Source organism: Oncorhynchus gorbuscha, unplaced genomic scaffold (assembly GCF_021184085.1).
Source record: "Oncorhynchus gorbuscha isolate QuinsamMale2020 ecotype Even-year unplaced genomic scaffold, OgorEven_v1.0 Un_scaffold_1534, whole genome shotgun sequence".
NCBI lineage: Eukaryota > Metazoa > Chordata > Actinopteri > Salmoniformes > Salmonidae > Oncorhynchus > Oncorhynchus gorbuscha.
In genome coordinates this window covers 115,739-135,100 of record NW_025746282.1, presented here as the reverse complement: position 1 = coordinate 135,100, position 19,362 = coordinate 115,739, and the positions used below count along the sequence as shown (strand labels likewise).

The 19,362-nt window shown below is 45.3% G+C and overlaps 1 protein-coding gene across 1 annotated transcript in view; it reads right to left on the bottom strand.

Moving 5' to 3' along the window:
- Window positions 1–1,315: 1,315 nt before the first annotated feature.
- The window catches only part of LOC124023186 (rap guanine nucleotide exchange factor 5-like), a 63,888-nt gene continuing 45,841 nt past the window's right edge, over window positions 1,316–19,362 (bottom strand). Inside the window, exons 4-9 of the mRNA XM_046337714.1 lie at window positions 18,196–18,274; window positions 16,685–16,832; window positions 16,367–16,464; window positions 4,093–4,123; window positions 2,062–2,140; window positions 1,316–1,452 (exon numbers count right to left, since the gene is read on the bottom strand). Coding sequence (XP_046193670.1) covers window positions 1,316–1,452; window positions 2,062–2,140; window positions 4,093–4,123; window positions 16,367–16,464; window positions 16,685–16,832; window positions 18,196–18,274 — 572 coding nt within the window. The remainder of the gene's footprint in view (window positions 1,453–2,061; window positions 2,141–4,092; window positions 4,124–16,366; window positions 16,465–16,684; window positions 16,833–18,195; window positions 18,275–19,362) is intronic.

The following is a 19,362-nucleotide window of genomic DNA, read 5'->3' as shown; positions in this document are numbered from 1 at the left end:
ACCTCCACGGTAGGTGACAGCCAGCAGGACCAGCTCCTCCAGTGTGTTGTGTGTGTATGGTTAGGCTAGGGTTAGATTAGATACCTCCAGGGTAGGTGACAGCCAGCAGGACCAGCTCCTCCAGTGTGTTGTGTATGGTTAGGTTAGGGTTAGATTAGATACCTCCAGGGTAGGTGACAGCCAGCAGGACCAGCTCCTCCAGTGTGTTGTGTGTGTATGGTTAGGCTAGGGTTAGATTAGATACCTCCAGGGTAGGTGACAGCCAGCAGGACCAGCTCCTCCAGTGTGTTGTGTGTGTATGGTTAGGTTAGGGTTAGATGAGATACCTCCAGGGTAGGTGACAGCCAGCAGGACCAGCTCCTCCAGTGTGTTGTGTGTGTATGGTTAGGTTAGGGTTAGATTAGATACCTCCAGGGTAGGTGACAGCCAGCAGGACCAGCTCCTCCAGTGTGTTGTGTGTGTATGGTTAGGCTAGGGTTAGATTAGATACCTCCAGGGTAGGTGACAGCCAGCAGGACCAGCTCCTCCAGTGTGTTGTGTATGGTTAGGTTAGGTTAGGGTTAGATTAGATACCTCCAGGGTAGGTCACAGCCAGCAGGACCAGCTCCTCCAGTGTGTTGTGTATGGTTAGGTTAGGGTTAGATTAGATACCTCCAGGGTAGGTGACAGCCAGCAGGACCATCTCCTCCAGTGTGTTGTGTATGGTTAGGTTAGGGTTAGATTAGATACCTCCAGGGTAGGTCACAGCCAGCAGGACCAGCTCCTCCAGTGTGTTGTGTATGGTTAGGTTAGGGTTAGATGAGATACCTCTAGGGTAGGTGACAACCAGCAGGACCAGCTCCTCCAGTGTGTTGTGTATGGTTAGGTTAGGGTTAGATGAGATTCCAGGGTAGGTGACAGCCAGTAGGACCAGCTCCTCCAGTGTGTTGTGTATGGTTAGGTTAGGGTTAGATTAGATACAGGGTAGGTGACAGCCAGTAGGACCAGCTCCTCCAGTGTGTTGTGTATGGTTAGGTTAGGGTTAGATGAGATACCTCCAGGGTAGGTGACAGTTAGCAGGACCAGCTCCTCCAGTGTGTTGTGTTGTGTTGTATTAGGTATGGTAAGGTTAGGTTTAGATTAGATACCTCCAGGGTAGGTGACAGCCAGCAGGACCAGCTCCTCCAGTGTGTTGTGTATGGTTAGGTTAGGGTTAGAATAGATACCTCCAGGGTAGGTGACAGTTAGCAGGACCAGCTCCTCCAGTGTGTTGTGTTGTGTTGTATTAGGTATGGTAAGGTTAGGGTTAGATTAGATTAGATACCTCCACGGTAGGTCACAGCCAGCAGGACCAGCTCCTCCAGGGGACATCCAGTCTCTCAGCCACCTCCTGCAGCAGCCCCTGGGCCACAACACTGGCCAGGCTCCTCACACTCAGATATGAGTCCATGCTCATGTACACATGACACAACACTGAAGAGGGAGGGAGAGAGAGAGAGGAAGGAAGGAACCAGAGACAGAGAGAAAGAGAACACTGTTTATCCCATAGAAGTAGAATGAATAGAATGGAGTTGGAACTACTGACCATAGCAATTTGAATAGTCAACTCATGGGTGTTCTCAAATGGCCAACCTGCTACATAAAGTGGTACATGAGGTGATGTGTGTGAAGAGGCTGGACAGACTGAGACTTTTCTGAACAATGAAATCCCCAATGCTTTCATGTTCAATGATGTCATAATTCACATGCATCACCTCATGTACTGACATCATTGAACATGAAAGCATTGGGAATTTCATTGTTCGAAAAGTCTCAGTCTGTCCAGCCTCAAGGATTCCCATTGTTACTCTGTCTCCTCACAGTGCTTGCTACCTTAAAAAGAATGGCTCTGAGATGCTCTATACAGAACGTCATCAGCCGACACAAACTGTGGAAACAATGCATGCTGGGAGGAATGTATGAAGAAGAAATACAAAGACAGGGGCTGCATCCCAAATGGCCATAGAGACCTGCTCAAAAGTGGTGCACTATAAAGGGAATAGGGTGCCATTTGGGACTCAGCAGATTTGAGGATCGACTCACCTTCCCTGGTCTCCCTTTGTGTTCCTCTGGTCGGGAGCACGTTCTCTTTCAGGCTCAGTTGATGGGAAAGAGCTTTGCTCTAAATGCAGGGACATACAGAGAATTCAGAACACATTCATACTGTGTGAGAAAACATTCTAACTCTTTTGGACTCTTGTGGTTTCTACAGGAAACAAGAGGACAATAGTATTTAATGACCCAAATTGTTGCAAATAGGCTGTAAGGAAACCTGGCTATTCAAAAGTAAACACATCCCTACAACAGGGGTCCTCAACTAGATTCAGCCACGGGCCCAATTTTTTCTTGAGCGGATGATAAGGGGGCCAGAACATAATTACAAATCATTTGTAGACTGCAAATTGACCGCAAGAAGCCCAAACAGATATAATATTTTACTAAATCATCATTTCAAACCTGGTTTACATTTGTATTCAATCACATAAATGTATTTCTCTCTATTATGCATGGAAACACTTTCTAACAGGTTTACAAAATGAAAAACCAGCTAATTTTCTGGAGTTTTAACTCAACTTTGAGGGACAAATAAAATGGCCCGTGGGCCACCAGCTGGGAAACCCTGTCCAACAATGACCCACTTTTACCACAGGAGGTTGGTGGCACCTTAATTAGGGAGGATGGGCTCGTGGTGATGGCTGGGGTGGAATAAGTGGAATGGTATCAAGTACAGTGTTAATCTGCTAAATTGTCATTATTTCGCTAATATGGCCTATTTATTGCCTTACCTCCTCACGCCATTTGCACACACTGAATATAGACTTGCTTTTTTATATTGTGTTATTGACTGTACACTTGTTTATTCCATGTGTAACTCTGTGTTGTTGTTTGTGTCGCACAGTTTGCTTTATCTTGGCCAGGTCGCAGTTGTAAATGAGAACTTGTTCTCAACTAGCCTACCTGGTTAAATAAAGGTGAAATAAAATAAAAAATAAAAAACACCCAACACATGGTTTCCATGGTTTCCATGGTTTCCATGTGTTTGATGCTATTCCATTCGCTGTCCTCCCCTCAGCAGCCTCCTGTGAGTCATATAATAGCTCCATTACCTCTCATGCAGTTTGGCCTCTTACCTTTCTGTGGGGTGAATACTCATCTCATATAGTTTGGCCTCTTACCTTTCTGTAGTGTGAATACTCATCTCATGTAGTTTGGCCTCTTACCTTTCTGTAGGGTGAATACTCATCTCATGTTGTTTGGCCTCTTACCTTTCTGTGGGGTGAATACTCGTCTCATATAGTTTGGCCTCTTACCCTTCTGTGGGGTGAATACTCATCTCATGTAGTTTGGCCTCTTACCCTTCTGTGGGGTGAATACTCATCTCATGTAGTTTGGCCTCTTACCCTTCTGTGGGGTGAATACTCATCTCATATAGTTTGGCCTCTTACCCTTCTGTGGGGTGAATACTCATCTCATGTAGTTTGGCCTCTTACCCTTCTGTGGGGTGAATACTCATCTCATGTAGTTTGGCCTCTTACCCTTCTGTGGGGTGAATACTCATCTCATATAGTTTGGCCTCTTACCCTTCTGTGGGGTGAATACTCATCTCATGTAGTTTGGCCTCTTACCCTTCTGTGGGGTGAATACTCATCTCATGTAGTTTGGCCTCTTACCCTTCTGTGGGGTGAATACTCATCTCATATAGTTTGGCCTCTTACCCTTCTGTGGGGTGAATACTCATCTCATATAGTTTGGCCTCTTACCCTTCTGTGGGGTGAATACTCATCTCATATAGTTTGGCCTCTTACCTTTCTGTGGGGTGAATACTCATCTCATGTAGTTTGGCCTCTTACCCTTCTGTGGGGTGAATACTCATCTCATGTAGTTTGGCCTCTTACCTTTCTGTGGGGTGAATACTCATCTCATGTAGTTTGGCCTCTTACCCTTCTGTGGGGTGAATACTCATACTCACCCAGGTCGCAATTGTAAATGAGAACTTGTTCTCAACTTGCCTACCTGTTTAAATAAAGGTGAAATAAAAATAAATAAAAAATCTCATGTAGTTTGGCCTCTTACCTTTCTGTAGGGTGAATACTCCTCCAATGTACTGGAGAGAGAAACAAAATCAAACAATTAGACCATGAGACAAGAATGACAAAAAATAAAAATACACACACTTGTTTTGAACCGTTTCAATCAACTAGTAACCTGGTAGTACTGTGATTTTACATCAATCAACTAGTAACCTGGTAGTACTATGATTTTACATCAATCAACTAGTAACCTGGTAGTACTGTGATTTTACATCAATCAACTAGTAACCTGGTAGTACTATGATTTTACATCAATCAACTAGTAACCTGGTAGTACTGTGATTTTACATCAATCAACTAGTAACCTGGTAGTACTATGATTTTACATCAATCAACTAGTAACCTGACAGTACTGTGATTTTACATCAATCAACTAGTAACCTGGTAGTACTATGATTTTACATCAATCAACTAGTAACCTGACAGTACTGTGATTTTACATCAATCAACTAGTAACCTGGCAGTACTGTGATTTTACATCAATCAACTAGATTAGTCAAGGTTAGGTGACATGAGTCAAGGTCCTGATTAAAGGTGCAATATGTAGAAAGGTCCACCATTTCCTGGTTGCTAACATTCAAATAGTTTCCCTAATTTCAGTTTATGTGACAAAAGAAGCGATGTATAGTGTAGAGAATAATTTTACCATCTAAATCGTTGTGAAATACATTTCAATAACCAAAAAGATTATATTTTCAGCTGTTTGAAGCTGGTGTACAAAACCGAAAGTAAGACGCGAAAACTAATCTCATGAACGGGAAGCATAGAAATGATTTACCACCCCTTAGACTTGCTTTCAATTATAATAACAGATCTATAACTCACATTTCTATGTGAATTTGGTTGGGAGGGAGTAGGTGAGGAGAAGGAAGGGAGGAGGGTTGACATGAGATGTGTCCCACTCGATGGACACCATGTTCTATATTCTGGGGGTTCTTGGATGTGTGCGTTTGTTAACCAGGAAGGAATCCTCAACGCTATTTGCAATAAGAGGACCAACAGTAGAAATGGAACAGGCCTCTCTGTCACAGCTTGTGCTTTCCCAGATATTCTTCCTAAATGTCTTAGACCCCTGAGACAGAGGAACTCAGGGACCCAAACAGCACAACAACACATACCCCAACGGGACAACGACACAGTCCCAAACAGGACAACAACACAGCCCCAAACAGGGACAACAACACAGCCCAAAACAGGGACAACAACACAGCCCCAAACAGCACAACAACACAGCCCCAAACAGGGACAACAACACAGCTCCAAACAGGGACAACAACACAGCCCCAAACAGGGACAACAACACAGCCCCAAACAGGGACAACAACACAGCCCCAAACAGGGACAACAACAAAGCTCCAAACAGGGGCAATAACACAGCTCCAAATTGGACAACAACACAGCCCCAAACGGGACAACAACACAGCCCCAAACAGCACAACAACATAGCCCCAAACAGTACAACAACGCAGCCCCAAACAGGGACAACAACACATCCCCAAACAGGGACAACAACACAGCCCCAAATTGGACAACAACACAGCCCCACACGGGACAACGACACAGTCCCAAACAGGACAACAACACAGCCCCAAACATGACAACAACACAGCTCCAAACAGGGACAACAACACAGCCCCAAACAGGGACAACAACACAGCTCCAAACAGGGACAACAACACAGCTCCAAACAGCGACAACAACACAGCCCCAAACAGGGACAACAACACAGCTCCAAACAGCACAACAACACAGCCCCAAACAGGATAACAACACAGCCCCAAACAGTACAACAACACAGCCCCAAACAGGATAACAACACAGCCCCAAACAGGATAACAACACAGCCCCAAACAGCACAACAACACAGCCCCAAACAGCACAACAACACAGCCCCAAACAGTACAACAACATAGCCCCAAACAGTACAACAACGCAGCCCCAAACAGGGACAACAACACAGCCCCAAATTGGACAACAACACAGCCCCACACGGGACAACAACACAGCCCCAAACATGACAACAACACAGCTCCAAACAGGGACAACAACACAGCCCCAAACAGGGACAACAACACAGCTCCAAACAGGGACAACAACACAGCTCCAAACAGCGACAACAACACAGCCCCAAACAGGGACAACAACACAGCTCCAAACAGCACAACAACACAGCCCCAAACAGCACAACAACACAGCCCCAAACAGTACAACAACACAGCCCCAAACAGGATAACAACACAGCCCCAAACAGCACAACAACACAGCCCCAAACAGTCCAACAACGCAGCCCCAAACAGTCCAACAACACAGCCCCAAACAGGGACAACAACACAGCTCCAAACAGCACAACAACACAGCCCCAAACAGCACAACAACACAGCCCCAAACAGTACAACAACACAGCCCCAAACAGGATAACAACACAGCCCCAAACAGCACAACAACACAGCCCCAAACAGTCCAACAACGCAGCCCCAAACAGTCCAACAACGCAGCCCCAAACAGGGACAACAACACAGCCCCAAACAGGGACAACAACACAGCCCCAAACAGGGACAACAACACAGCCCCAAACAGGGACAACAACACAACCCCAAACAGGGACAACAACACAGCCCCAAACAGGGACAACAACACAGCCCCAAACAGGGACAACAACACAGCCCCAAACAGGGACAACAACACAGCCCCAAATTGGACAACAACACAGCCCCACATGGGACAACAACACAGCCCCAAACATGACAACAACACAGCTCCAAACATGACAACAACACAGCCCCAAACAGGATAACAACACAGCCCCAAACAGCACAACAACACAGCCCCAAACAGGATAACAACACAGCCTTAAACAGCACAACAACACAGCCCCAAACAGGGACAACACAGCCCCAAACAGGGACAACAACACAGCCCCAAACAGGGACAACAACAAAGCTCCAAACAGGGACAACAACACAGCCCCAAACAGGGACAACAACACAGCTCCAAACAGGGACAACAACACAGCTCCAAACAGCGCAACAACACATCCCCAAACAGGGACAACAACACAGCCCCAAACAGCACAACAACACAGCCCCAAATTGGAAAACAACACAGCCCCAAATTGAACAACAACACAGCTCCAAACGGGACAACAACACAGCCCCAAACAGGATAACAACACAGCCCCAAACAGCACAACAACACAGCCCCAAACAGCACAACAACACAGCCCCAAACAGTACAACAACATAGCCCCAAACAGTACAACAACGCAGCCCCAAACAGGGACAACAACTGTCACGAACCGGCTCAAAGCCCGTAACAAAGGGAGACAACGTGGAGATAAGGAGTAGCAAAATCTATATTTATTAAATAAGTAACTAAGTGTAATATACAATGGTGTGTGTAATCAGTAATCAGTAGTGTAAGTGAGTGTTTTGCATGCATGAATGTGATAATGCAGGGTGATGAAAGGTGCCAAAGCAAACAAACAAACAGCCACCAAGAACCACAACACAATCTACAACGGGTGTCTGCATGGAGAGAGTCTCCTCCATGAATGTTGAAGAGGTCTATTTATCCTGGGAGACACCTGGCCCAGGTGTTTCCCATGTAGCTGACGACCCTCTCAACTCCGCCCACCGGCATCCTAATAAGAAAACAAGAACAAAGACAGAATACGGCAGACAGAGTGGGAGGGTCGTCACATTCCCCCCCATAAAACCGGGGACCAACAAGGACCCCGGAACAACATATCAGCCTCCCGCGTCCCAAATTGACACAGGCCTCTGCGTCCCAAATTGACACAGGCCTCTGCGTCCCAAATTGACACAGGCCTCTGCGTCCCAAATTGACACAGGCCTCTGCGTCCCAAATTGACACAGGCCTCTGCGTCCCAAATTGACACAGGCCTCTCGTCCCAAATTGACACAGGCCTCTGCGCCCCAAATTGACACAGGCCTCTGCGCCCCAAATTGACACAGGCCTCTGCGCCCAAATTGACACAGGCCTCTGCGCCCCAAATTGACACAGGCCTCTGCGCCCCAAATTGACACAGGCCTCTGTGCCCCAAATTGATGAGGGTTTACGTGTTCACACTTACAATTTGCCCCAGCCAACCTCCTCCCCAGACCTCAGCAACCTTCGCACAGGAAGCAACATTTAAGAGGAAAGAAAACAAGACCAGGAGGGAGCAGACAGGACAGAGAGAACATGACAATACGAAACAATGGTTAGTCACGTAAACATTAGGAACAGGGCGCACGAGAGAGCGCATCAGCAATCACGTTTTCAGTCCCCGGATGTGCCTCACATCGAGATGGAATGATTGTAAAAATAAACACCATCGCATTATCCTCTGGTTTGGACACATCATGGACCTCAAAAAAGTGAGGGGTTATGGTCGGTGTAGACCACAATAGGTACTACCCCCGACCCGACATACACTTGAAGTGTTGTAGCGCCCAAATGAGTGCTAGCGCTTCCTTTTCAATAACCGAATAGTTCAACTGATAATCGTTAAACTTTTTAGAAAAGAAACTAACAGGCTTCTCAATCCCAGACACATCTGCTTGCAGCAAAACTGCACCTGCCCCCACATGACTAGCATCCACCTGCAAGGTAAATGACAAATCCATGCGAGGAGCAGCCAGCACTGGAGTTGAGGTAAGCAACCTCTTTGAATCTTCAAAAGCGTGTTGACAACGAGTAGACCAAACGTAAACAGCCTTAGCTTTCAGCATATCTGTCAAGGGAGCGACCACAGTAGAGAAGTTATTACAAAAACTACGGTAATAACCAATCATGCCCAAGAAACGCATCAGTTCCTTTTTAGTAGTTGGTGGTGGAAAAGCATCAATAGCCACCACTTTAGCCCGAACAGGACGCACTTCACCCTGCCCAACCACTTTTCCAAGGTATGTAACGGTCGCCTGAGCAAACTCACATTTTGCCAGATTGATTGTGAGGCGACCTGCAGCCAGACGTTCAAACAAGGCTTGAATACGGGACAGATGTTCTTCCCAAGTATCTGCATAGATCACTACATCGTCCAAATAAACAGCGCACCCGGTCAGACCGGCGACAACCCTGTTCATAAGTCGCTGAAAAGTGGCAGGTGCATTGCGCAGACCGAAACTCATAACTGAATACGAGTACAGACCAAAGGGTGTAATAAAGGCAGAGATTTCACGTGCCCTACTCGTCAGTGGCACCTGCCAATAGCCTTTTAACAGGTCAAATTTGCTCACAAACTTAGCTGCACCGACTTGATCAACACAGTCCTCCATCCGAGGAAGAGGAAATGAATCTGGCTTTGTGACACTGTTTACCTTACGGTAGTCCGTACAAAAACGGTTTGTTCCATCCGGTTTACTGACCAAGATACAGGGAGAAGCCCAACTGGAGAAAGAAGGCTCTGCTATCTTACTCTCCAGCATGTACTTGACCTCAGCATCCAGACAACGTAGTTTCTCTGAAGAAACTCTATAGAACCGCTGACGAATGGGGTCAGCACCTCCAATGTCAATATCATGTTCTATTAAGTTTGTACGTGTAGGTGTATCAGAAAATAAACCTGGAAATCTCTGAATCAGACCAACCATCTCTTTCCGCTCATCAACAGGTAGGTGAGTGAGAAGACTGTCTAAAATATCCAGTGTTTCTGAATTTTTCAATCTACCCTGCAATATACAATCGTCAGGACCAGGAACATCTTCCTCCTCATGCACAGATCTAGCACGACAAGAACCCAAGGAAACAACGGTATCAGCCAAAAGAACAGGTTTACCGTCCTCTGTAGAATCCCACTGTTCAGTCTCAGAGGAACGTGCATAATAGGGTTTTAACAGATTTACATGGCACAGCTGGTGTGCTTTCCTCCGTTCTGGAGTGGCAACTAGATAATTTTGCTCAGTGTACTGGCGCACCACTGTATATGGACCTTGAAACTTGGCTTGAAAAGGAGAACCAACAATTGGCAGCAGAGCAAGAACCTGGTCACCTGGACTAAAGTGACGAGGCTCAGTTCGGCGATCAAATATGCCCTTCATCCTATCCTGTGAAGATGATAACTTCTCTTTAGCCATTTCACCAGCGGCATACAGCCGTCGCCGGAAATCACACACATACGAACACAGGGACTGAGGAGGCTCGGGAGACTTCCAGTCATCCTGGAGAACAGATAAAAGTCCACGCACCCTATGTCCAAACACAAGGTCATTTGGACTGAAACCTGTGCTCTCCTGTGAAACTTCCCTAGCGGCTAACAGTAACCAAGGCAACCCCTCCTCCCAATCCTTATCCATCTCAGTACAATAAGCTCTCAACAAAGACTTAAGTGTTTGATGGAAACGTTCCAGTGCTCCTTGACTTTGCGCGTGATAGGCGCTAGACACATTGTGTTTAATATGAAGCTGTTGAAGAACCTGACCAAACAGATTAGAGGTAAAATTAGATCCTTGATCACTCTGAATGACCTTAGGGATTCCAAACAATGAGAGAAACTGAGTCAAAGCTTTTAACACCGATTTAGTCGTGATAGATCGGAGAGGATAGGCAGCAGGAAACCTAGTGGTCTGACACATCACAGTGAACAGGTAACTGCTACCCTTTTAGAATGAGGCAGAGGACCCACACAGTCAATAATTAGATACTCAAAAGGTTGGCTGAGTACAGGAATAGGAAACAATGGTACTGGTTTAATAGCTTGATTAGGCTTACCAGTTAATTGACAGGTGTGACAAGTTTTGATAAAATCAGAAACATCCCTCTTTAATCTAGGCCAAAAGAAATGTCTTAATATGCGATTGTAGGTTTTCCTCACCCCCATATGTCCAGCAACGTCACTGTGAGAAGTTTCCAACACCAACTCACGAAGCTTAACTGGTACAACAACCTGACTAATTGCCTCCCCCAGAAAAACACTATCATGAGACACCCACTTTCTCATCAGGACATCCTCTTGGAGAAAATAGCCATGGGCGACATCTCCCAACTGTTCTATAGGCACAATTTGATCACGCAACTCTTCCAACGTGGGGTCATCCCGTTGAGCATTGATTAGATCTGAGCGGGTTACAGATAACGGGATAACAGGGAAAACAGTGACATACTTTGTATTATTATCATTAGTCGGGCGCAGTGACTAGTTCGCCACGGCTCATAGAACGTGTCACTGCACACGCAGAGAACACCTCTGGGAAACTCTGTACACTCTCATCAGGAATCCCAACAAATGACGGCTTAGTGGAAACCACTAGAGATGGAAACACAACTGGCCATACCCGCTCACCTGCTAAGTTATTCCCAAGGATAACGTCGATACCCTCAATAGGCAATGAAGGACGCACCCCCACAACAACTTCACCCTTCACCAGCCCACAATCCAACATCAGTTTATGCAATGGAACTGACAGAGTGTTCAAACCTATTCCCCTAATTAGAACACTATTCCCCGAATCAGTCTCAGCAGAAAAGGGTAACACAGACTCCAACACAAATGATTCAGAGGCACCTGTGTCTCTCAGGATCTTCACTGGCACTAGGTCTTTACTTCCTAACATAGACACAAAACCTTCTGTAATGAAAGGTAAATAGTCTGGATCAATATGGACTTTCACATTCTCCTGGGCCTGAGGAAATGAGTCAAGAATGAACTGATGTGGAACAGGTGCAGCTAACGCAGCAGGCTTAGATTTAGCGTAAGCACCCTTTGACCTGAGAAGTGGACATTCGTTTTTCCAATGACCTGAACCTCGACAGTAGTGACACTCCTGCCCAAAGTCAGCCTTACCATGGGAGTCAGGTTCAACCCTAGTTGAATAGAACTCTGCCCGAGAATCAAAGTATCTCGGTGAGCGAAGCCCAAATCTATCCGAACACCCCCACTCTTTCCGAATACGGGGTTTTGCAAAGACACTTTTGTGAGTCAACACATACTCGTCCGCCAAAACCGCAGCTTCAGCAACATTCTTTACTTTCTGTTCATTAATATAAGTGGCAATACGATCAGGAATTGTGTCCTTAAATTGCTCTAACATAATCAGATCACACAGCCCTTGGAAAGTCACAACTGCAGAGGCAGAACACCAGCGATTAAACTGTAAAGATAACTGTCGCGCAAACTCAACATGAGTCTGGTTATCGTCCCTTTTTAAAGTTCTAAATCGTTGGCGGTAAGCCTCAGGGACCAATTCATAAATCTGTAACACAGCTGTTTTAACTTTATCATAACTGGCACTGTCGTGTACACTAAGAGCTGAATATGCTTCCTGCGCTTTACCAGTCAGCACACACTGCAACATTAAAGTGCGGTCAGAATCAGGCCAACTCCTAGCGTCAGCAACCCGCTCAAACAACGAAAAGAATGTCTCGGGGTCCCTTTCATTAAACCGAGGCAATAACCGCAAGTTCCCAACAATATCAAATGTCTCTGGGGCACGACCAAAAGCGGAACTACCCCTAGGTAAATCTGGGTCACCTTCCCAAAACAAACTCTCCCCTGAGATCTTTCCTTCCCTAACCAACTCTATACGTTCTTGTTGCAACTTGATTTTAGCACGCTCCATATCTTGTTTAAATGCCAATTCCTTTTCATATTTCACACGATCATGCTCTAGCTTCTCACGATCATGCTCTAGCTTCTCACGATCATGCTCTAGCTGTAACAAAAGCAGTTCTTTCTGCTGTTCAAAAAGAAGGCTACTAGGACTAACCGATGGAATGGCCATTGTAACGTTATGGGGAGACAACAAATCCTCAGCAGAGGCTGGCCCGGTGGTAACTTCAAGAATACCACTCTCCATCAGATTGGCTTTCAATATCAACCTAATAGAATTCTTTAGACGTTTATCACTAATCTCAACCTTGTAGTGTTCCGCGACCTTCAACAGCTGTTCTTTAGTACCTAAATCTAACAATTCCTCTGATGGAGAGCGAATGAACTTATCTACATAAGACGCCATAATCACACAAAAAACAATTCTCGCTCTTCCCTTCTGCTGAGCACACCAGAACACAACCCGAGAATTGACAATCACCCTGAGCACCACAGAAGAGAGATGAGATATGGAGCTTCCCCAAAACCTACAATAACTCAACCCTAGTCTTCGTGCAGATTTGCGGTGGGAATTTACGCACTGTAGCCCGCTGGCAAGGAAATAGAACTCCCCAGCATGCTGGCAAATTCCACCAAGCCACGGATGTGCCCCGAGACAACTGCTCAGTCCACAGACACCACACAAAAATAACAAACATTAACCATGCCCAACATATTCCAAAAAATGAAACACGTCGCTAAACCTATCAGGGGAAAAAGGCTATAGCTCCGGGTAGCAAGTTCCACTACCCTACCCAAATCTCCCACCGAGGTACACAGCAGATTACTCACTTCAGACTGACGTCCCAACAGAAAGTAGAACAAGAGTTCAGGCTAGGCAGGGCCTGGAAACTAACCATTATACTCTCTCCAACGCAGCACACAAACCAAACAACAAAGGCAACCAATACTGGGCCGATCACACTCAAACACCATATTCAAACTAAACACGTACCTCCACGGTCTCCCAAACCAATAGTTCAAATATCCCGGACGAGCCCCCACTTGTCACGAACCGGCTCAAAGCCCGTAACAAAGGGAGACAACGTGGAGATAAGGAGTAGCAAAATCTATATTTATTAAATAAGTAACTAAGTGTAATATACAATGGTGTGTGTAATCAGTAATCAGTAGTGTAAGTGAGTGTTTTGCATGCATGAATGTGATAATGCAGGGTGATGAAAGGTGCCAAAGCAAACAAACAAACAGCCACCAAGAACCACAACACAATCTACAACGGGTGTCTGCATGGAGAGAGTCTCCTCCATGAATGTTGAAGAGGTCTATTTATCCTGGGAGACACCTGGCCCAGGTGTTTCCCATGTAGCTGACGACCCTCTCAACTCCGCCCACCGGCATCCTAATAAGAAAACAAGAACAAAGACAGAATACGGCAGACAGAGTGGGAGGGTCGTCACACAACACAGCCCCAAACAGGGACAACAACACAGACCCAAACAGGGACAACAACACAGCCCCAAACAGGGACAACAACACAGCCCCACACGGGACAACAACACAGCCCCAAACATGACAACAACACAGCCCCAAACATGACAACAACACAGCCCCAAACAGGATAACAACACAGCCCCAAACAGCACAACAACACAGCCCCAAACAGTACAACAACATAGCCCGATACAGTACAACAACGCAGCACCAAACAGCACAACAACACAGCCCCAAACAGTACAACAACATAGCCCGATACAGTACAACAACACAGCCCCAAACAGGGCAACAACGCAGCCCCAAACAGTACAACAACACAGCCCCAAACAGCACAACAACACAGCCCCAAACAGTACAACAACGCAGCCCCAAACAGCACAACAAAACAGCCCCAAACAGTACAACAACGCAGCCCCAAACAGTACAACACACTCTCCAAACAGTACAACAACACAACCCCTTTACAGGCCAATAGGGAGTAGGTTGATAGGCCTATAGGGCTTTGGTCAGAATTAGTGCACTATACAGGGAAAAGGGTGCCATTTGACATGCACACAAAGTCACATTTCCTGTTTACCAGCTACATGTTCGGAATACACACTTAGGAGAAATAATCCACGCACACATTACACGTAAATACACCCTTGAAATTAGTGCATTCAGCTATTTCAGCCTCACCTGTTGCTGACAAGTGTATAAAATTGAGCACACAGCCATTTCTATAGACAAACATTGGCAGTAGAATGACCTTACTGAAGAGCTCAACGTGGGGCCGTCATAGGATGCCACCATGCTAACAAGTCAGTTAGTTCAAATGTGTGCCCTGCTAGAGCTGCCCTGGTCAACTGCTGTTGACTTGCTTGCAATTACTTGCTGTTTTTGTGAAGTGGAAACATCTAGGAGCAACAACGGCTCAGCCGCGAAGTGGTAGGCCACACAACCTCACAGAACGCGTAGCTGTCACGCCCTGACCTTAGAGAGCCTTTTTATGTCTCTATTTGGTTTGGTCAGGGTGTGATTTGGGTGGGCATTCTATGTTCTGTTTTATATGTTTTTGTATTTATGTTTTGGCCGGGTATGGTCTCAATCAGGGACAGCTGTCTATCGTTGTCTCTGATTGGGAATCTTACTTAGGCAGCCTTTTTCCCTTCTGTCATTGTGGGAAGTTGACTTTTGTTAGTGGCACATAACCGTGAAGCTTAAGGGCTGTTTCTTTGTTTGTTGGCGACATTTAAATAAAAGGAAAATGTACGCTCACCACGCTGCACTTTGGTCTACTTCTTTCGATGGCCATGACAGTAGCTCTTAAAAATTGTCTATCCTCGAATGCAACCCTCACCACTGAGTTCCGAACTGCCTCTGGAAGCAATGTCAGCACAAGAACTGGTCGTCGGGAGCTTCATGAAATGGGTTATCATGGCCAAGCAGCTGCACACAAGCCTAACATCACCATGTATAATGCCAAACATCGGCTGGAGTGGTGAAAAGCTCACCGCCATTGGACTCTGGAGAAGTGGAAACACGTTCTCTGGAGTGATGAATCAAGCTTCACCATCTGGCAGTTCGACAGACTAATCTGGATTTGGCAGATTCCAGGAGAACGCTACCTGCCCGAATGCATAGTGTCAACTGTAAAGTTTGGTGGAGGACGAATAATGGTCTGGGGCTGTTTTCCATGGTTCAGGCTAGGCCACTTAGTTCCAATGAAGGATAATCTTAACGCTACATTATAGAATGACATTCTAGACGATACTATGCTTCCAATTTTGTGGCAACAATTTGGGGAAGGCCCTTTCCTGTTTCAACATGACAATGCCCCCCTGCACGAAGCGAGGTCCAAACAGAAATGGTTTGTCGAGATCGGTGTGGAAGAACTTGACTGGCCTGCACAGAGCCCTGACTTCAACCCATCGAACACCTTTCAGAAGAATTGGAACGCCGACTGTGAGCCAGGCCTAATTGCTCAACATCAGTGCCCGACCTCACTAATGATCGTGTGGCTGAGTGGAAGCAAGTCCCCGCAGCTATGTTCCGACATCTAGTGGAAAGCCTGGAGGCTTTTGTAGCAGCAAATGGGGGGGGGGGGGGCAACTACATTTTAATGCCCATGATTCTGTAATGAGATGTTCGACGAGTAGGTGTCCACATACTTTTGGTCATGTAGTGTAACTAATTCATCATATTATTCTATTATTCAATTTCTATGGCCACTCACTGTCTGCGATGCAGCCGCAGGAGTTTCTGCAGGTCCTTCTGCTCCTTCTCTAGAGTTGGATACTCATACAGGTCATCCAGGAGGAAACGATACAATGTCTGAAACACAAAGACATCTATAATGTCTGTTTTCACCCTCCCGTATCATCATGATATCACTTATTTTAGGGTCATCTCACTGTCCCATATCCTTAGCCTGGCCCCACATTTGTCTTGCCAACTCCTTATTTATGACTAGAGGAGTTTGAAAGAAAGCACAAACAGATCTGGAAACAGGCTATAATAACCCTTCTTCTTCTCCTCCCTCGCTCCAGCATACCTTCATGAAGAGTTTAACATGCTCGTCTTCTCGTAGGAAGTCCCTGTACAGTGTTGTCCACTGTGTCACCAGGTGCAGGACCTGACGTTTCCTGTCCAGAACCTCCTTCCCTTCCTCTTTCCCCCGGTGGTGTCTCTTTGAACAATAGGTGAGCTTTGTGAGTTAAGGCATCAGCACAGCAGGAGAGAGGACTCTCAGTAGGCTTTGTGTGTATTGACATTAGCTAGGCCAACAGGATCAACACCGCTATTTTTAATTGTTCCAAGTTGGAGGTGTATGTGTGTAGTGGGTTTAAGGGTGAGGTGTGTGTCTGTGTGTGTGTGTGTGTGTGTGTGTGTGTGTGTGTGTGTGTGTGTGTGTGTGTGTGTGTGTGTGTGTGTGTGTGTGTGTGTGTGTGTGTGTGTGTGTGTGTGTGTGTGTGTGTGTGTGTGTGTGTGTGTGTGTGTGTAGTACAGTCAGTAACTTTAGAGGTGGGTGGTGTACTGTAGTCTAGAGGTGAGGTACTGTAGTCTAGAGGTAAGCTACTGTAGTTTAGATGTAAGGTACTGTAGTCTAGAGGTAAGGTACTGTAGTCTAGAGGTAAGGGTTGTGTACTGTAGCCTACAGGTTTGGTACTGTAGTCTAGAGGTGAGATACTGTAGTCTAGAGGTAAGGTACTGTAGCCTAGATGTAAGGGTTGTGTACTGTAGTCTAGAGGTAAGGTAAGGTACTGTAGTCTAGAGGTGAGGTACTGTAGTCTAGAGGTAATGGTGGTATACTGTAGTCTAGAAGTAAGGGCTGTGTAATGTAGTCTGGAGGTAAGGTACTGTAGTCTAGAGGTGAGGTACTGTAGTCTAGAGGTAAGGGTGGTAAACTGAGGTCTAGAGGTAAGGGCTGTGTACTGTAGTCTAGAGGTAAGGTAAGGTACTGTAGTCTAAATGTAAGGGTGGTATACTGTAGTCTAGAGGTAAGGTACTGTAGTCTAGAGGTAAGGTACTGTAGTCTATATGTAAGGTACTGTAGTCTAGAGGTGAGGTACTGTAGTCTAGATGTAAGGTACTGTAGTCTAGAGGTAAGGTACTGTAGTCTAGAGGTGCGGTACTGTAGTCTAAATGTAAGGGTGATATACTGTAGTCTAGAGGTAAGGTAATGTAGTCTAGAGGTAAGGTTCTGCAGTCTAGAGGTAAGGTACTGTAGTCTAGAGGTAAGGTACTGTAGTCTAGAGGTAAGGGCTGTGTAATGTAGTCTGGAGGTAAGGTACTGTAGTTTAGAGGTAAGATACTGTAGTCTAGAGGTAAGGTACTGTAGTCTAGAGGTAAGATACTGTAGTCTAGAGGTAAGGTACTGTAGTCTAGAGGTAAGGTCCTGTAGTCTAGAGGTAAGGGTGGTGTACTGTCATTTAGAGGTAAGGTCCTGTAGTCTAGAGGTAAGGGTGGTGTACTGTAGTTTAGAGGTAAGGTTCTGTAGTCTAGAGGTTAGGGTGGTGTACTATATTCTACAGGTGACCACCACAGCCTGAAGTAAAAGGATATTGTCCCAGGAGAGCCTGACACAGATCACTGGTTGACATGAATACCAGGTATGTCAGCAGGAAGTCATCCAGGAGAGGCTCTGTAAAACAGGAAACACACCATTTACAACAGCATCCAATAGAACTGGCTAAAACTCAGTGGTGGAAAAAGTACTCAATAGTAATACTGTAGTAAAAGTCAAGATAACTTCATAGAAAATGACTCAAGTAAAAGTGAAAGTCACCCAGTAAAATATTACTTGTGTAAAAGTAAAAAAATATTTGGTTTTAAATATACTTAAGTATCAAAAGTAAAAGTAAAAGTATAAATGATTTCAAATTCATTATATTAAGCAAAACAGACAGAACAATTTATTGTTTTTTTTATTGTATTGCCGGATAGACAGGGGCACACTCCAACACTCCAACACTCCAACACTTCAACACTCTAACACTCTAACACTCCAACACTCCAACACTCCAACACTTCAACACTCCAACACTCCAACACTTCAACACTCCAACACTTCAACACTCCAACACTCCAACACTTCAACACTCCAAGACATCATTTACAAACAAAGCATGTGTGTTTAGTGAGTCCGCCAGATCAGAGGCAGTAGGGATGACCAGGGATGTTCTCTTGATAAGTGTGTGAATTGGACCATTTTCCTGTCAAAATGTAACGAGTACTTTTGTGTATCAGGGAAATGTATGGAGTAAAAAGTACATTATTTTGTTTATGAATGTAGTGTAGTAAAAGTTGCCAAAATTATAAACAGTTGTCTAGGGGTTTTGTATGTCTATGTTAACTAGTCTAGGTGTTATGTATCTCTATGGTTGTCTAGAGTGGTTCTCAATTAGAGGCAGCTGTTTATCGTTGTCTCTGATTGGGAACCATATTTAGGCAGTCATATTCGTTGGGTAATTCGTGGGTTGTTGTCTATGTCTAGTTGTCTGTACATTTAGATTATAGCTTCACGTTCGGTTTGTTATTTTGGGTAGTTTGTTTAGTGTCCGTCTTTATTAAAAGTAACATGTTTTCGTAAGTCGCTCTGGATAAGAGCGTCTGCTAAATGACTTAAATGTAAATGTAAATATCACGCTGCGCCTTGGTCTCCTCCATTCAACAACTATGACAATAGTAAAGTAAATTACAGATACTCCAAAAAAACTAACTTACTAAAGT